The 12765-nt window shown below is 33.3% G+C and overlaps 2 protein-coding genes across 4 annotated transcripts; one reads left to right on the top strand and one right to left on the bottom strand.

Moving 5' to 3' along the window:
* Positions 1-305: 305 nt before the first annotated feature.
* LOC107606311 (protein indeterminate-domain 7) lies at positions 306-3011 on the bottom strand. Its single transcript, XM_016308356.3, has 3 exons — positions 2670-3011; positions 2192-2591; positions 306-1440 (listed from the first exon to the last, which is right to left on the bottom strand). The coding sequence occupies exons 1-3, from the start codon at positions 2746-2748 to the stop codon at positions 429-431; spliced, it is 1491 nt and encodes a 496-aa protein (XP_016163842.1). The 5' UTR covers positions 2749-3011; the 3' UTR covers positions 306-428.
* Positions 3012-7935: 4924 nt separating this feature from the next.
* On the top strand, positions 7936-11516 carry LOC107606310 (beta-fructofuranosidase, insoluble isoenzyme CWINV3). 3 transcript variants are annotated; one of them, XM_016308354.3, is made up of 7 exons: positions 8272-8357; positions 8455-8506; positions 9397-10259; positions 10388-10549; positions 10631-10863; positions 10953-11043; positions 11122-11516. In XM_016308354.3, the coding sequence occupies exons 3-7, from the start codon at positions 9402-9404 to the stop codon at positions 11329-11331; spliced, it is 1554 nt and encodes a 517-aa protein (XP_016163840.1). In that variant the 5' UTR covers positions 8272-8357; positions 8455-8506; positions 9397-9401; the 3' UTR covers positions 11332-11516. The 3 variants fall into 3 exon arrangements, with proteins under 3 accessions (XP_088349544.1, XP_088349545.1, XP_016163840.1); XM_088493418.1 differs by lacking the exon at positions 8455-8506 and having other exon boundaries at positions 7936-8357; XM_088493419.1 differs by lacking the exons at positions 8455-8506; positions 10631-10863; positions 10953-11043 and having other exon boundaries at positions 8077-8357.
* Positions 11517-12765: the final 1249 nt, after the last annotated feature.

The raw sequence follows: 12765 nt of genomic DNA, 5'->3' as shown, positions 1-12765 counted from the left end.
AACCATTAAATAAAAGTGAGTGATCTCCCACCATTAGATGTAATCTCACACCATTAAAAATACTATTGATAGTCAATTAATGGTATTATAAAACACCAAAATTGCTGGCTCCCTAGCATTCTTCAATTTATTATTTTCGGTCAATAATTAATCAGCAATATTTAAAATTGTAGACTAAAAATATGTTCTCTTATTAAACTAAATTTTCTTGAATTTTTTTTCAAAATAAAAAAGTGGGTTTCTTCCAATTAACACCTAGTAAAATCTAAAGACAACAATTAGGGTATGAACATGAGAGCAACGTATAATGAAACTTATTTCATATTGTCTTATATTTCATTCAGTATGAGAAGAATTTGTATTCAAGACAATATACTAAACAGAATAATGAATATACAAATTAAAGTATATTTTCCATACAATATATATTACCCTTGCCAGGGTGGTTGCTTTTGATTTTGGTTGCCATACGAAGAAGAATCCAAATGATGATGATGAAGACCAGATATATTGAAAATATCTCTCTGAGAAAACACCCCAATCCCCAAAAAATCTCTAGTCTCATCGTTGACACCACCGCCACCGCCACCGCCACCGCCACCGCCGCGGGATCCCGCGGATCTTGAAACAAGTTCATCAAAGTTATTACTATTATTATCAGCATCTTCTCTCGTAGGATGATTCATGATTCCTCTCATTAGAGCCTCCTCAAAGGTACTAGTACCATCCATCATATCATTATGAACAAGAAGAGAAGCTTCTTTTGTGTGCTCATCAGCTTTGTAACTCTCATAAGATGCCAAGAAGCCATGATGATGATGACGAGCAAACATCATCCCTGTCCCTATCTCTTCACGTGAATCCATGTCCAATAATCCAGAAACAGATGATGAAGATGTGGCCATTGACGACAAGGTGCCATACCCCGTGGTGGTGCTTTCAGGCACGTGACCCCGATGGTGATGATGAGCTTGTAGATAGGGTTTACCCAGCGACACCGTTGCACCTATTTCTGATGCCTTTTGTAACAATGCAGTAGCAGACATGAGATTATGAGAAGAAGAATAAGATGAAGCCATGCCTTCAAATAATAAAGCATTATTATTAGGTGGCAACATAGTAATATTAGGGTTAGGGTTTTCATGGTGGATCATTGTAGAAAGCAGCGACGTCGACGGCGGCGGCGGCGAGGAGAATAATAATGTTGAATTATTATTATTATTATTATTATTATTGTTATGAACTACTCTTCCATGGCTTCCTTCTCCTCCAACCGAGGTTGAGTAAGACAACCATAATGGACGATTTTCTGATCTTAAATTAACTTCTTGCAATTCCTTCTTCACTGATGATGATGGGTTGAACAAGGTTGTGATTGCTTTCGTACTCTCTTGTGCTAGAGCATCACAGAATGCCCTGTGAGCGATGAAACTATCCCTCCTACAACCACACAAAAAAAGTGAAAGAAGAAAAAACAAAAAAATACACAGAAAAGCACGTATAAATAAGATGGAAACTCAGCTGCAGTGGACTTCACGTGAAGTTGATATCTGAGAGCTGTTAAATGATTTGACTGATTTGACTACATTTTCATCTTACGGCTCTCAGGTATCAACTTCATGTGAAGTCGACTTCACCTGAGTTTTTATCTATAAATAATGGGGGAAACTCAGGTGCAGTCCACTTCACGTGAAATTAATATCTGAGAGCCGTTAGATGATTTGACTAAATTTTTATCTAACGACTTTCAGATATCAACTTCACGTGAAGCCAATTTTACCTGAGTTTTACCATAAATAATAATAATAACCTTCAACGTATAATTATTCACAACATTGCATAAATAATGATTAACCATATTTAAGTGCTCTTTTGACGCATACACTCTTTTTGTCATCTTTTTAGCACATTTCTTTGTTTTACTCGGAGACATATAGGATAAGATAAGTAACAATGGAAGGTTTATATTACAAGCACTTTTCAATTTACCATTAGAACATGTGAGCACTATTAGCTATTACATACATTAAATTAGCTTATTAATTCGTTTAAGTAAGTGTAGATTTAAATCTCTACACTTATTTATATAGCATCTCATTTACCGATGACAAACTGTTAAATAAAGTTCGTGCTGAATCAGAAGATACCGTGAAAAACCAAAATATAATAATAAGTATAGTTTTGATGGTACCTAGAAAAAATGGTTCCGCAGTCACATTTGTACTCTCGGGTGCCACAGATTTTGGAGTGAGCTTTCCAATCTGAATGAACGGCGTAGCGCTTGGAGCACCTGTCACACTTCCACTTCTTCTCGCCGTGCTTTCTGCAGAAGTGCTTCTTGATTCCGGTGAGGTCGCCGAGTGCCCTTGAGGGGTCATGGTGAACGCAAGTTGGCTCTGGACAAACGTACACCTTCTTCCTTATTATCTCTTTGTTACTTCTTTGCTTTAGCTTCCATGGCAGATTGTGGCCCCTTCTATGAAGCTGCAGATTCTGGTCTCTTTGAAACCCTTTGTTGCAAACATCACAAACGAACCGGTTTGTTGCCAACAGGCTCTTTGGTGATAAGGCTATCACTTCCGCATCAGGGTCTAACAACAACAATTCATAGCAACATATATAGTCAAATCAGTCAAACTATTTAACGATTTTTAACTATTAACTATTACCTGGATGGCCTGGGAGATTTCTCTTCTTCTTTATTGGTAGCGAAGTAGAGGCACTTATCTCACTTGATGCAGATGTCATGTTAGAAAGATATTATATTATGAGAAGATCCCACTTCAGTTTGTAACGCTTTCTTTTCTATGCTTTAAGTTCCATTAACGTAAGCTTAATTGCTTTCAGATAGAGAGAGAGAGAGATGTAATTGCGTGTGTGAAGGTGATGAAGAAGGAATAGAGAGAAAGAGATGATAAGAGAAGGGTGAGATAGAAAGGGACGTGGTTGAAGCTCGCACCCATACAAAACCAAAAACCAAAGCCATCAAAGCCAAAAGACGTGCAATTTCTGTCTTTTCCTTTGTTTCTAGTGTTAGTGTTGAAGTTAGTCTCACATCAAAGAAAATAAGAAATAGTGAGGAGTTTATAAGATGAGAGACTCATTAATTTACTATCTTAAAGTTTTGAGTTGGATGTGATTTCTTCTAATATTATGTTATCTCACTTGATTTTTTTTTCGAAGTCTTGCCACAGCTGGCCCAACACCTAGCTCTTTAATTAATTATTAATAAATGCTGGCCCTTGTCTAAAATTCTTCTCCTTAATAATTGCGTTACATTATGACACTATGATTTTAATTTTCCCCTTCGAACTATACATATGTGTATATTTGAGTGATAGTGATTGATTTGCCGCCGGGCCAACATTCTCTGCTCCTAAAAAGTAGAGATAAAGCTAATTAAGTAGTAAAACACGAGATGATGATGAGATGTTGATTATAAACTTTTAACAGCATATGTTGTAGGGTAAAACTTAAAAGCAAACCTGCTTTTCCTCTCTTATGCACTCACACTTCCAAGAATATATATAGTTTAGTTTCTCATGATGATGATTATTACCACATATGGGTAAAGAAATTATACTTATATGTATCGTCTCAGTTTTTATTTGATTTTCCGTTATACAACTTGAAAGAGTATGACTTTTATTTTAACGCTATTTATTTAGCGTAATATGAATTAAAAAATAAACATTTAAATAAAATACTATTAATTTCTTAAACATAATATATTTATATTATTCAAAATAATCATTCGAGTATCAAAAATAATAAACATCTGATATCCTACTTAATCAAACATTCCTATATTTTCATTGTACACATTATATAGATATTTCATTGACTCTCTATACTTCTTTTTATTTTATTTTTCTTTATATACATTTCAGTCATATATATAATAATGTAAAGGGGATTGGACAATTACTATATCAAGATTCCACAAGTATAAGAATTCAATGAGTTAATACTACTTAGATGGTTGTTTGAAATTATATTTGTGTTTAATTTTGGTACTTAAAGTTTTAATTTATTTAATTTAATATTTATGATTTATGTTAATTTTTAATCTTATTTTTATCATAAAAAATATTTTAAGAGATTAATGACGGTTACACTAGACTCTCAAATAATTCTTTAACGTGACATTTGAAATTTTTTTTATTTTAATTTTCTTTCTAAAAATTTTTAAAATCTTTAAATAAAATTAGAATTATGATTTTTAAAATTTTATAAGAAAATTAAAGTAAAAAAAATTTATTTATTACATTAAATAGTCATTAAAAAATTTAGTATGATAGTCATCAATCCATTTCCACGTACCATTTACAGTTTTGTAACCAAAAAAAAGGGTCAAAAGATCAACATAAATCACAAATATAAATTACAGAATTAAATTAAATAAATCAAAATTTAAAAATTAAATTGAGACATGAATATAACTTTAAGTAGAGGTGGCAAAGCGGGTCGCCCCGCCCCAACCCGCCCCGCCCCGCATAGGCCCGCTCCATAAACGGAGCAGGCCGACTCGCCCCGCCAATTAAGATGAGTTTAAAATGCTAGCCCACCCCCTTTTTACGGCGGATTGGCAGGTCGGCGGGCTAACCTGCTTGACTTTTTTTTTAAAAATAAAATTCATTAAAACTAACCCAAAATAATAATTAAAAAATCAAATACAAATAAAAAATAGTCAAATTATAATATAATTTTTTTCACTATCTTTTTTTAATTTTTAACTTTAATAAAATTGTTTAAAATAATATTTGTCAATAGAACCATCTTTATTTTAAAAAATAAGTCACATAATTTGAGCAAATATATGAAATTATAAAATAAAATAAATAAAGTTAATAACTAAAATAAAAAAGAATAAAAACAAAAACAAAAAAGTGTTTGAAAATTCTATAATTATTAATTTTATAATAGTAATCACTCTTTTATTTAATAAAAAAAGAAAAATAAAAATCTTCGGCCCAGCCCGGCCCGGCCCGCCAAAACTCGCTAATTTGACGGTGTGGGTTTGGCGAATTTTTTTAATTTGGCGAGCTCCAAATCCTAGTTAGCGGGTTTAGCAGGTCGGCCCGACGGGTTCAACCCATTTTGTCACCCCTAACTTTAAGTACTAATATAAATATTGTCACTAAATTATAGCTCAATTCCATACTCATCTAAAAGATTACGAATTCGAGTCTTCCTCCTATCTTTAGTTAAAAAAAAGTACTAATATAAATATTAACTCGAATTCAAACTAAATTTAATTTGGACATAGGAAAGCAGTATTTTGGCTTGCATGCATAAGCTAAATAAAGGGTGAGACATACATACAATTAAGTAGTTCTTAATAATCAAACATGTAAATCATTGAGAAATTTTGTGACGCATAGGCCTTTAAAGAAATAATAGTGTCAAATAAGTATTAATGTTTTTTACTATAAATGGATCATATATCCGATATTACAAATTATCAGACATTTATAAGTCAAGTATTTCATTTCACCGTGAATTTATTTAATATTTTTTTCAAGAATCTATAAATTTATTATAATTTTTTAAATTATTTGTTAACTTTAAGTACTTATTACCTGTCTCAAAGTGAGATGTCAGAAATGTGTACATGCCACAGAATAACCCCATAGAAATTTGACAGTAGATAGAAATAACTAAAAATCCTTAAGTGAGTTAAATCTCAATTTGGTCCTGAAATTTGGTCTGATGTTTAGAATGATTTCCACAACGTTGGCTTCAATTAGAACCTCCAAATTTATAATTGTGACTCCAACTTGTCTCTGCGATCATCTCTGTCACCAGAATGTTGATCTAGCACAATCTATTGACATGGTGGACACTACTTAAACGATGGCGCATTGGTTTCGCACGCAAATCTTTTGGAAATCACGTAGTGTAAGGATTTTCTTAATGTTTGAAAACTTATGATCGTTGTAGTGGAAAGAAAGAGAATTTTAACCCACAAAAAACTAAAACGACGTGGTTTCCAAAGGATTTGGACGCGAAACTAATGCGTCGTGGTTTAAGTAGTGTCCACCGTGTTATACAATTGCATCAAATAAGTATTCTGATGACAGAAATGATTGCAGGAACAAGTTGGCTGAAACCACAATTATAAATTTAGGAATTCTAATTGGAACCAACAAAATTATAGAGATTATTCTAAGTACCGAACTAAATTTCAGAAACGATCCGCGCACTTTGAGCGCTATGGACCCAGTTCCGGCTTGCTTCGCATAGGCTACACAAGCCAGGCAAAAGGGAATTTCTTTCTTTTAGTGGCTTTCCCGGTTACAAGGATTGCACCTCGTCAAGGCTTTCTTCTCAACATAATGTTTCACCGTCCTCGAGTCGATCTAGCAGGACAAGTAGTTCGAGTCTGCTTTTCTGAGTCCTGTCATGATCGCGCACTCGACGAAAGAGCTTTACAAGCGGCATTGCCCTTCTTCACTCACGCGATATTGCTGGATCGAAACCAAATTAAGATTTAACTCATCGTTAGGTACTACTTTTACTTGCATGGCAATAAGCAATCAAAGATAGATGATCGTAGCTCAAAAATAATTATATAAGGAAACATATATAGTGGGATATGATTAATTGAGAGAGACAATAAAATATAAAGACTAACTGTCTATCTACATCAATCTCAATAATTATATTATATAAGTGAAGCCAATACAATAATTTATCCACTTTATTATAAGGGGTAATGGGGTCCTCAGGCACCGAAAGCCTTAGAAGGAAAGGCCATATGAAGTTGTGAACTCTCTTTAATTTGAACGTTGTATTACATGCTGCTCTATGCTTGGTTTGCCGGTGTGGTGTCCCCTTACTCATCATGATAAATCCGACCGGATCAAAATATCATCACAATTTGACAATATTTTGCATTCATCTAAAACAAGATTTTAATTTCAATACTATATTTGGGTTGGACCCAATTGAATTTCAAGCCCATCGACTAAAACAATTTTCATGGTATGGTTTTACGAAATACCCATTTATGGGCCTATGCCCTGTAAGGGATAGAGGCACTATAGATGCTGATTTGCTAATTGACTTTTCTACATCTACCTCAAAATGAATAAGGTGACTAGAGCTGTCAATGGGTAGGGTAGGGTATTCTACCTTAATTCTATCTGTCAATTGAAAATTTTATTAAAATTATATCCTGCTCTATTTGCGAGTTAAGAATCTCTTAATTATAATCTTATCCGCATCTTAAAGTTCTAAACTCTACCCTACTTTACCCTACCCGTAAAAATATAAAATTTTTTTAAAGTAAATATAAAATTCAATCATTTCAAATTTTATACATATTAATAACATAAAAAATAAAAAACTAATGCTCTAAATTATTAAATTAACTAATTAATTTAGTGGTTGTTCACTTATGTGTAATATATGAGGTGCGGGTAGGGCAGGGTAGGGTAAGGTACACCCTAAACACGTACCCTACCCTACCCGAATGAGTTGGATCGGATTGGATACCCGCGGGTAGGGTATGAATTACCAGCCCTAAGGTGAGTGTTTTTATCAAAATATATTTATACGAAGATAATATTATAAATTATTAAATAATTATAAAGATATTTTTATAAAGTAACTATCAATAAATAAATATAGTTGAGTTGCCAAGGAGTTATAACTCAAATAGTATAATTTTTCGATATTCATTTAGAGGTCGCGAATTCGAGTCTTATTCCTAACTTTGGCAAAAAAAAAAAAAAACAAATAAATATAGTTTAGTTTAAAATTCAACTAAGTTTGAGAAATTTGAGAGTTACCTAAAAAAAAATTCTTCTTTTTTTATGTTTATGTGATGAGCATGTGTGACTAAAAACAACTGTTAATAATTTAATCAATTAATTTAATCCACTATTGAAGAGATTAAGTATATTATACTATCTCCCTCTATTATTAGACAGAACTGAATTATTAAACAAATAAACAAATGAAGGGTTTGCTATCAATATCATCACTTCAATAATCGGATTGGTTTAGCGTAGGCCTCACTTCTAATTTTTAATCATTATCCTTAATCAATTATACATTAGATTATTATATAGTCAAGATTCAAGAACACAACTTGAGTCATACAATTCTAAATTAAATATCTGTTATAGGCACCAATACAAGAAGGAGAAAATCTAATATTATCATCATGGAGATATCTGCAACACTAGTATTAGTGTTACTTGCCTTATTTACTTTTCTGCAAAACGTTGCTAATGGATTTGATTCATGGCCACACACTAACACTATCAATCCTTTCAAGTACAGGGTACCTGAAAACCCGCCTTATCGAACTTCTTATCACTTTCAGCCTCCACAAAATTGGATGAACGGTATTACACACCCCCATTAAGCTTAGAAACATGTATCTCTGTTAATTATTTATTTTCAGTTTCATTGACTAATCCTTTTCCTATATGGTTTTTCAAGTTTCACTGAAGAAAATTTGATCATGGATGTCTTCATGATGCAGATCCTAATGGTAAGCCTCTGAATATATAAAAGGCTATGTTTTAGTTAGTATGTTTAGTATAGAAAATATAGAAATATGAGACAAAGATAAGATAATAAAATTGTGTTTGTCCTTGTTCTGTTATCTCTAAATTATGGATGGAGAAAAAATTTGACAAATTTTGTTTTAGGGTAAGGATATTTTGCCCTTTTGTCAAGACTGTCCCGTTTTGCTCTTTTCAATTTGAGATTTTGCTAATGACCCATAATATGAAATAGAGTAAAGTATCGTTTTTGTCCCAACTTTTGGGATAAGTCCTATTTGTGTCCCTAACGTTTAAATCGTCCTATTTGTATCCTTAATGTTTATAAAAGTGATTCAATGTTATCCTACTATCAATTATACTAACAAATCAGATTATATTTTTCAATTATTCTCACTTGGATGTATTCATTCTCAATTAGGTCTCACTTAAATGTGTTCGATTTTAATATTATACCCACTATTTGTGTTTAGATTCAATTATGTTCTTAGAAAAGTGAATTATGTAAATGTTGCAGGAATTAGTTTCAACATTTGATGAGCTATCTTTCGGAGTAGATCATCAATTCTATTCCAGACATTTGTATTCTAACTTCAAGAAGAGATTTTTAAAACTCAAATTAAAGCGCTCATGATGTGTAATTGACGGTAGGATAACATTGAATCACTTTTACAAACGTTAGAGATACAAATAAGACGATTTAAACGTTAGGGACACAAATAGGATTTACCCTGCGACAAAAACGATACTTTACTCTATGAAATAAAGCTATACAAGTATTGTTTCAGTGGAATGTGAAGTACAGGTTTAGAACTACTTGTTTCAATGAGATCCAAAAAGTATGATCAGGTGACTTATTTTGATGTATCTGTGACAGGACCAATGTATTACAAAGGAGTTTACCACCTTTTCTACCAACATAACCCTAGTGCAGCAACTTTTGGTGATGGAATAGTATGGGGCCATTCAGTGTCCTATGATCTCATCAATTGGATTCACCTAAACAATGCTATTGAACCAAGTGAGGCATATGATATCATTAGTTGTTGGTCTGGTTCAGCCACAATCCTCTTAGATGGAAAACCTGTTATCATGTATACTGGTATTGATCATAACAGGCACCAAGTTCAGAATTTGGCTATGCCAAAGAACTTATCAGACCCTTTTTTAAGGGAGTGGGTGAAACACACTCAGAACCCTGTGATAATTCCTAGTGAGGTTGCTGAAGTGGACAATTTTAGAGATCCATCAACTGCTTGGCATGGAAAGGATGGTAAATGGAGAATAATCATTGGTGCTCAAAAGGGTGATCAAGGGAGGGCAATTTTGTACCAAAGTGAGGATTTTGTTAATTGGAAATTAGAAGATGCTAATCCTTTTTATGCAACAGATAATACTGGAGTATGTGAATGCCCGGATTTTTATCCAGTGTCCATCAATGGGACTAATGGGGTTGATTCATCTGTCGAAAGTTCGAGTGTTAGGCATGTCGCGAAGGTAGGCTACCTAAGAATGGCACATGACTACTATTTTGTGGGAAAATATCTCTCTGATGAAGAGAGGTTTATTGCTGATGCTAAATTTACAGGAACTAGTTTGGACTTGAGGTATGACTATGGTAAATTCTATGCTTCCAAATCATTCTTTGACTATGCTAAAAACAGGAGAATATTGTGGGGTTGGGTAAATGAATCCGACAGCGAAAAAGATGATATTGACAAAGGCTGGGCTGGTGTACAGGTATCCTTTTCCATGATATGCATTTTGCTCTTGCTCCTAATGAAACAGCATCATTGAACATTGTTCATATCCTAAAGTAGAAATCATTAAGATATGGAGGATCATAGTTTGATGTATCATGTATGCAGTCAATTCCAAGACAAGTTTGGCTTGATAACAAAAGTGGGAACCGATTAGTACAGTGGCCAATCGAAGAAGTCGAAAAACTGCGAAGCAAGAACATCAGTATTAATGGAGAGAAACTCGGAGGTGGATCAATACTTGAAGTATCAGGTATCACTGCATCACAAGTAAGTGAAAAATGTAAAATCAAAGTGTCTTTTCTTCTCAGATTTTCCTCCAAGTGACTACTAAAGTTGTGTGTTAACCAGGCTGATATAGAGGTATTGTTTGAGATTCCTGAACTAGAAAATGCTGAATCCTTTGATCTCAGTGGTGTTGATCCTCAACTACTCTGTAGTAATGCACCAAGGAGTGGCATAATAGGGCCATTTGGTTTATTAGCTTTAGCTTCAAAAGACTTAAGAGAGCATACTGCAATTTCTTTTAGAGTATACAAAACATCCAATAAATATGTAGGCCTAATGTGCAGTGATCAAAGCAGGTTAGGTTGCTTCTTTGAGTATCCCCCTAATTCAATATTTTTGGTTCATATAATATATTTTAGGATTGAATTTGTTTACAACTTCACAGGTCCTCACTGCAGAATGGCCTTGATAAAACAACATATGGAACTTTCTTTGATGTAGATTCTAATCCCAGAACAATTTCACTTAGAAGCTTGGTATATTGGTTCCTTGTGATTAACTTTCTCCTTGTTTCATCTTGTTAATCTGATATAGTACTTGTTGTTATTGTGCAGATTGACCACTCTATTATTGAGAGTTTTGGGGAAGGTGGAAGAGTTTGTATGAGTAGTAGAGTTTATCCAAAGCTAGCTACTGGCAATGAGGCACATCTCTATGTGTTTAACAATGGAACAATGAGTATACTGATCTCAAAATTGAATGCCTGGTGCATGAAGGAAGCTGAGATTGGACACGTGAAAAATATGAGCTATAAAACTTGTTAGTGTTGTGACACGGATAGATAAGGATGATGAATGTCCATTTATGAGTAGCACTTTTTCCTTACGTTGAAGGAAATAAATTCTTAGAATGAAGAAGTTTGAAAAGTAAATTTTATGTGCCTATAAATACATGTACTAATGCAAAGGGAATACACAACAAAAGTAATAAGACATCTTTTTCTCTCTAATTATATTTTTTTATTTTATTTGTTATCTCTTCCTTATATATTTATTTAGTTATTTTATAACACGTTATCAGCACGAAGCTCTAACGAAATTTTAGGAAGACTCCAGGTAACAAATTTTTATTATGTCGAAACTCTCTCATCTTGAATATAATGCTTTTGATATATTTGGAAACAATTATTTACCATGGATACTAGATGCTAAAATCCATCTTGATTCAATGGATCTTGAAGATACCATTAAAGCTGAAAATAATACATCCCAGAAAGATATAGCCAAAGCCATAATTTTCTTTCGTCGTCATCTTGACGTATGATTGAAAAATGAATATCTCACATTAAAAGATCCTGCAGATCTGTGGAAAGACCTTGAAGAAAGAACAATCATCAAAAGACGGTGATATCTCCTCAAACCCGATATGTTAGAGAAAATTTTATTGACCTTCCATGCCTCGAATGTGCTCCTGCAGTAGCAATCGAGAAAAAGGATTTAAAAATTTTTTTTTTGAGCTAATTTCTTGCTTTCTTGTTGTTGAACGCAACACTGAGTTGCCTCTTAAGAAATCATGAAGCGTGCCCAGTTGGCGCTGCCCCATTTCCTAAAGCAAATGCGGCAAATTATAACCCCAGAAGAGGTAAATGACAAGATTTTGATAACAAGAAAAATTATGGAAGGAAAAGAAATTATGTTCACAAGAAAATATCTCACCAAAAGTGGGATAAAGAAAGAAACAATGGGCAAAGTATATCAATTGAGGATAAATGCTTCCGTTGTGGTGGAAAGGGGCCATTGGTCACGTACCTGTCGTACCCCAAGGTATCTAGTTGATCCTTATCAAGTATTTTTGAAAAAGGATGACAAAGGAAATGAAACAAATTTTGTTTCAAATGATGAAAATTTCACCACTCATTATGATGTATCTAATTTCTTTAAAGATTCTGAAGGAAATATTGGCTATTTGATCAATGATGTATTATTTCCTTTAGGATCCTCAAAGAAATTAGATACATCATAATGAGTGGTGGAATTTTCATCATTTGAAACAAAATTTATTTCCTTTCCTTTGTCATCATTTTTCAATGATGCTTGATAAAGATCAACTAGGTGCCTTTGGGTACGACAAGTACGTGACCAATGGTCCTTTCCATCACAACGGAAGCATTTATCCTCAATTGATTTACATTTTCCATTGTTTTTTCTTTATCCCACTTCTGGTGAGATCCTTTCTTGTGAATATAATTCTTCTTCCTT

The sequence above is a fragment of the Arachis ipaensis genome, chromosome B7 (assembly GCF_059453495.1).
Source record: "Arachis ipaensis isolate K30076 ecotype BB chromosome B7, ASM5945349v1, whole genome shotgun sequence".
In the NCBI taxonomy this organism is placed as follows: Eukaryota; Viridiplantae; Streptophyta; class Magnoliopsida; order Fabales; family Fabaceae; genus Arachis; species Arachis ipaensis.
This window is presented reverse-complemented; position numbering and strand designations above follow the sequence as displayed.

Excerpts from the sequence above, each read along its gene's own strand:
- LOC107606310 (XM_088493418.1), top strand. The coding sequence starts at position 8,174 with ATGGAGATATCTGCAACACTAGTATTAGTGTTACTTGCCTTATTTACT. Across the intron at positions 10,864-10,952 it reads ATGTGCAGTGATCAAAGCAG|GTCCTCACTGCAGAATGGCC; the intron begins GTTAGGTTGCTT and ends ACAACTTCACAG. Across the intron at positions 11,044-11,121 it reads CAATTTCACTTAGAAGCTTG|ATTGACCACTCTATTATTGA; the intron begins GTATATTGGTTC and ends GTTATTGTGCAG.
- LOC107606311 (XM_016308356.3), bottom strand. The coding sequence starts at position 2,748 with ATGACATCTGCATCAAGTGAGATAAGTGCCTCTACTTCGCTACCAATA. Across the intron at positions 2,592-2,669 it reads AAATCTCCCAGGCCATCCAG|ACCCTGATGCGGAAGTGATA; the intron begins GTAATAGTTAAT and ends TGTTGTTGTTAG. Across the intron at positions 1,441-2,191 it reads TGCGGAACCATTTTTTCTAG|GAGGGATAGTTTCATCGCTC; the intron begins GTACCATCAAAA and ends GTGTGGTTGTAG.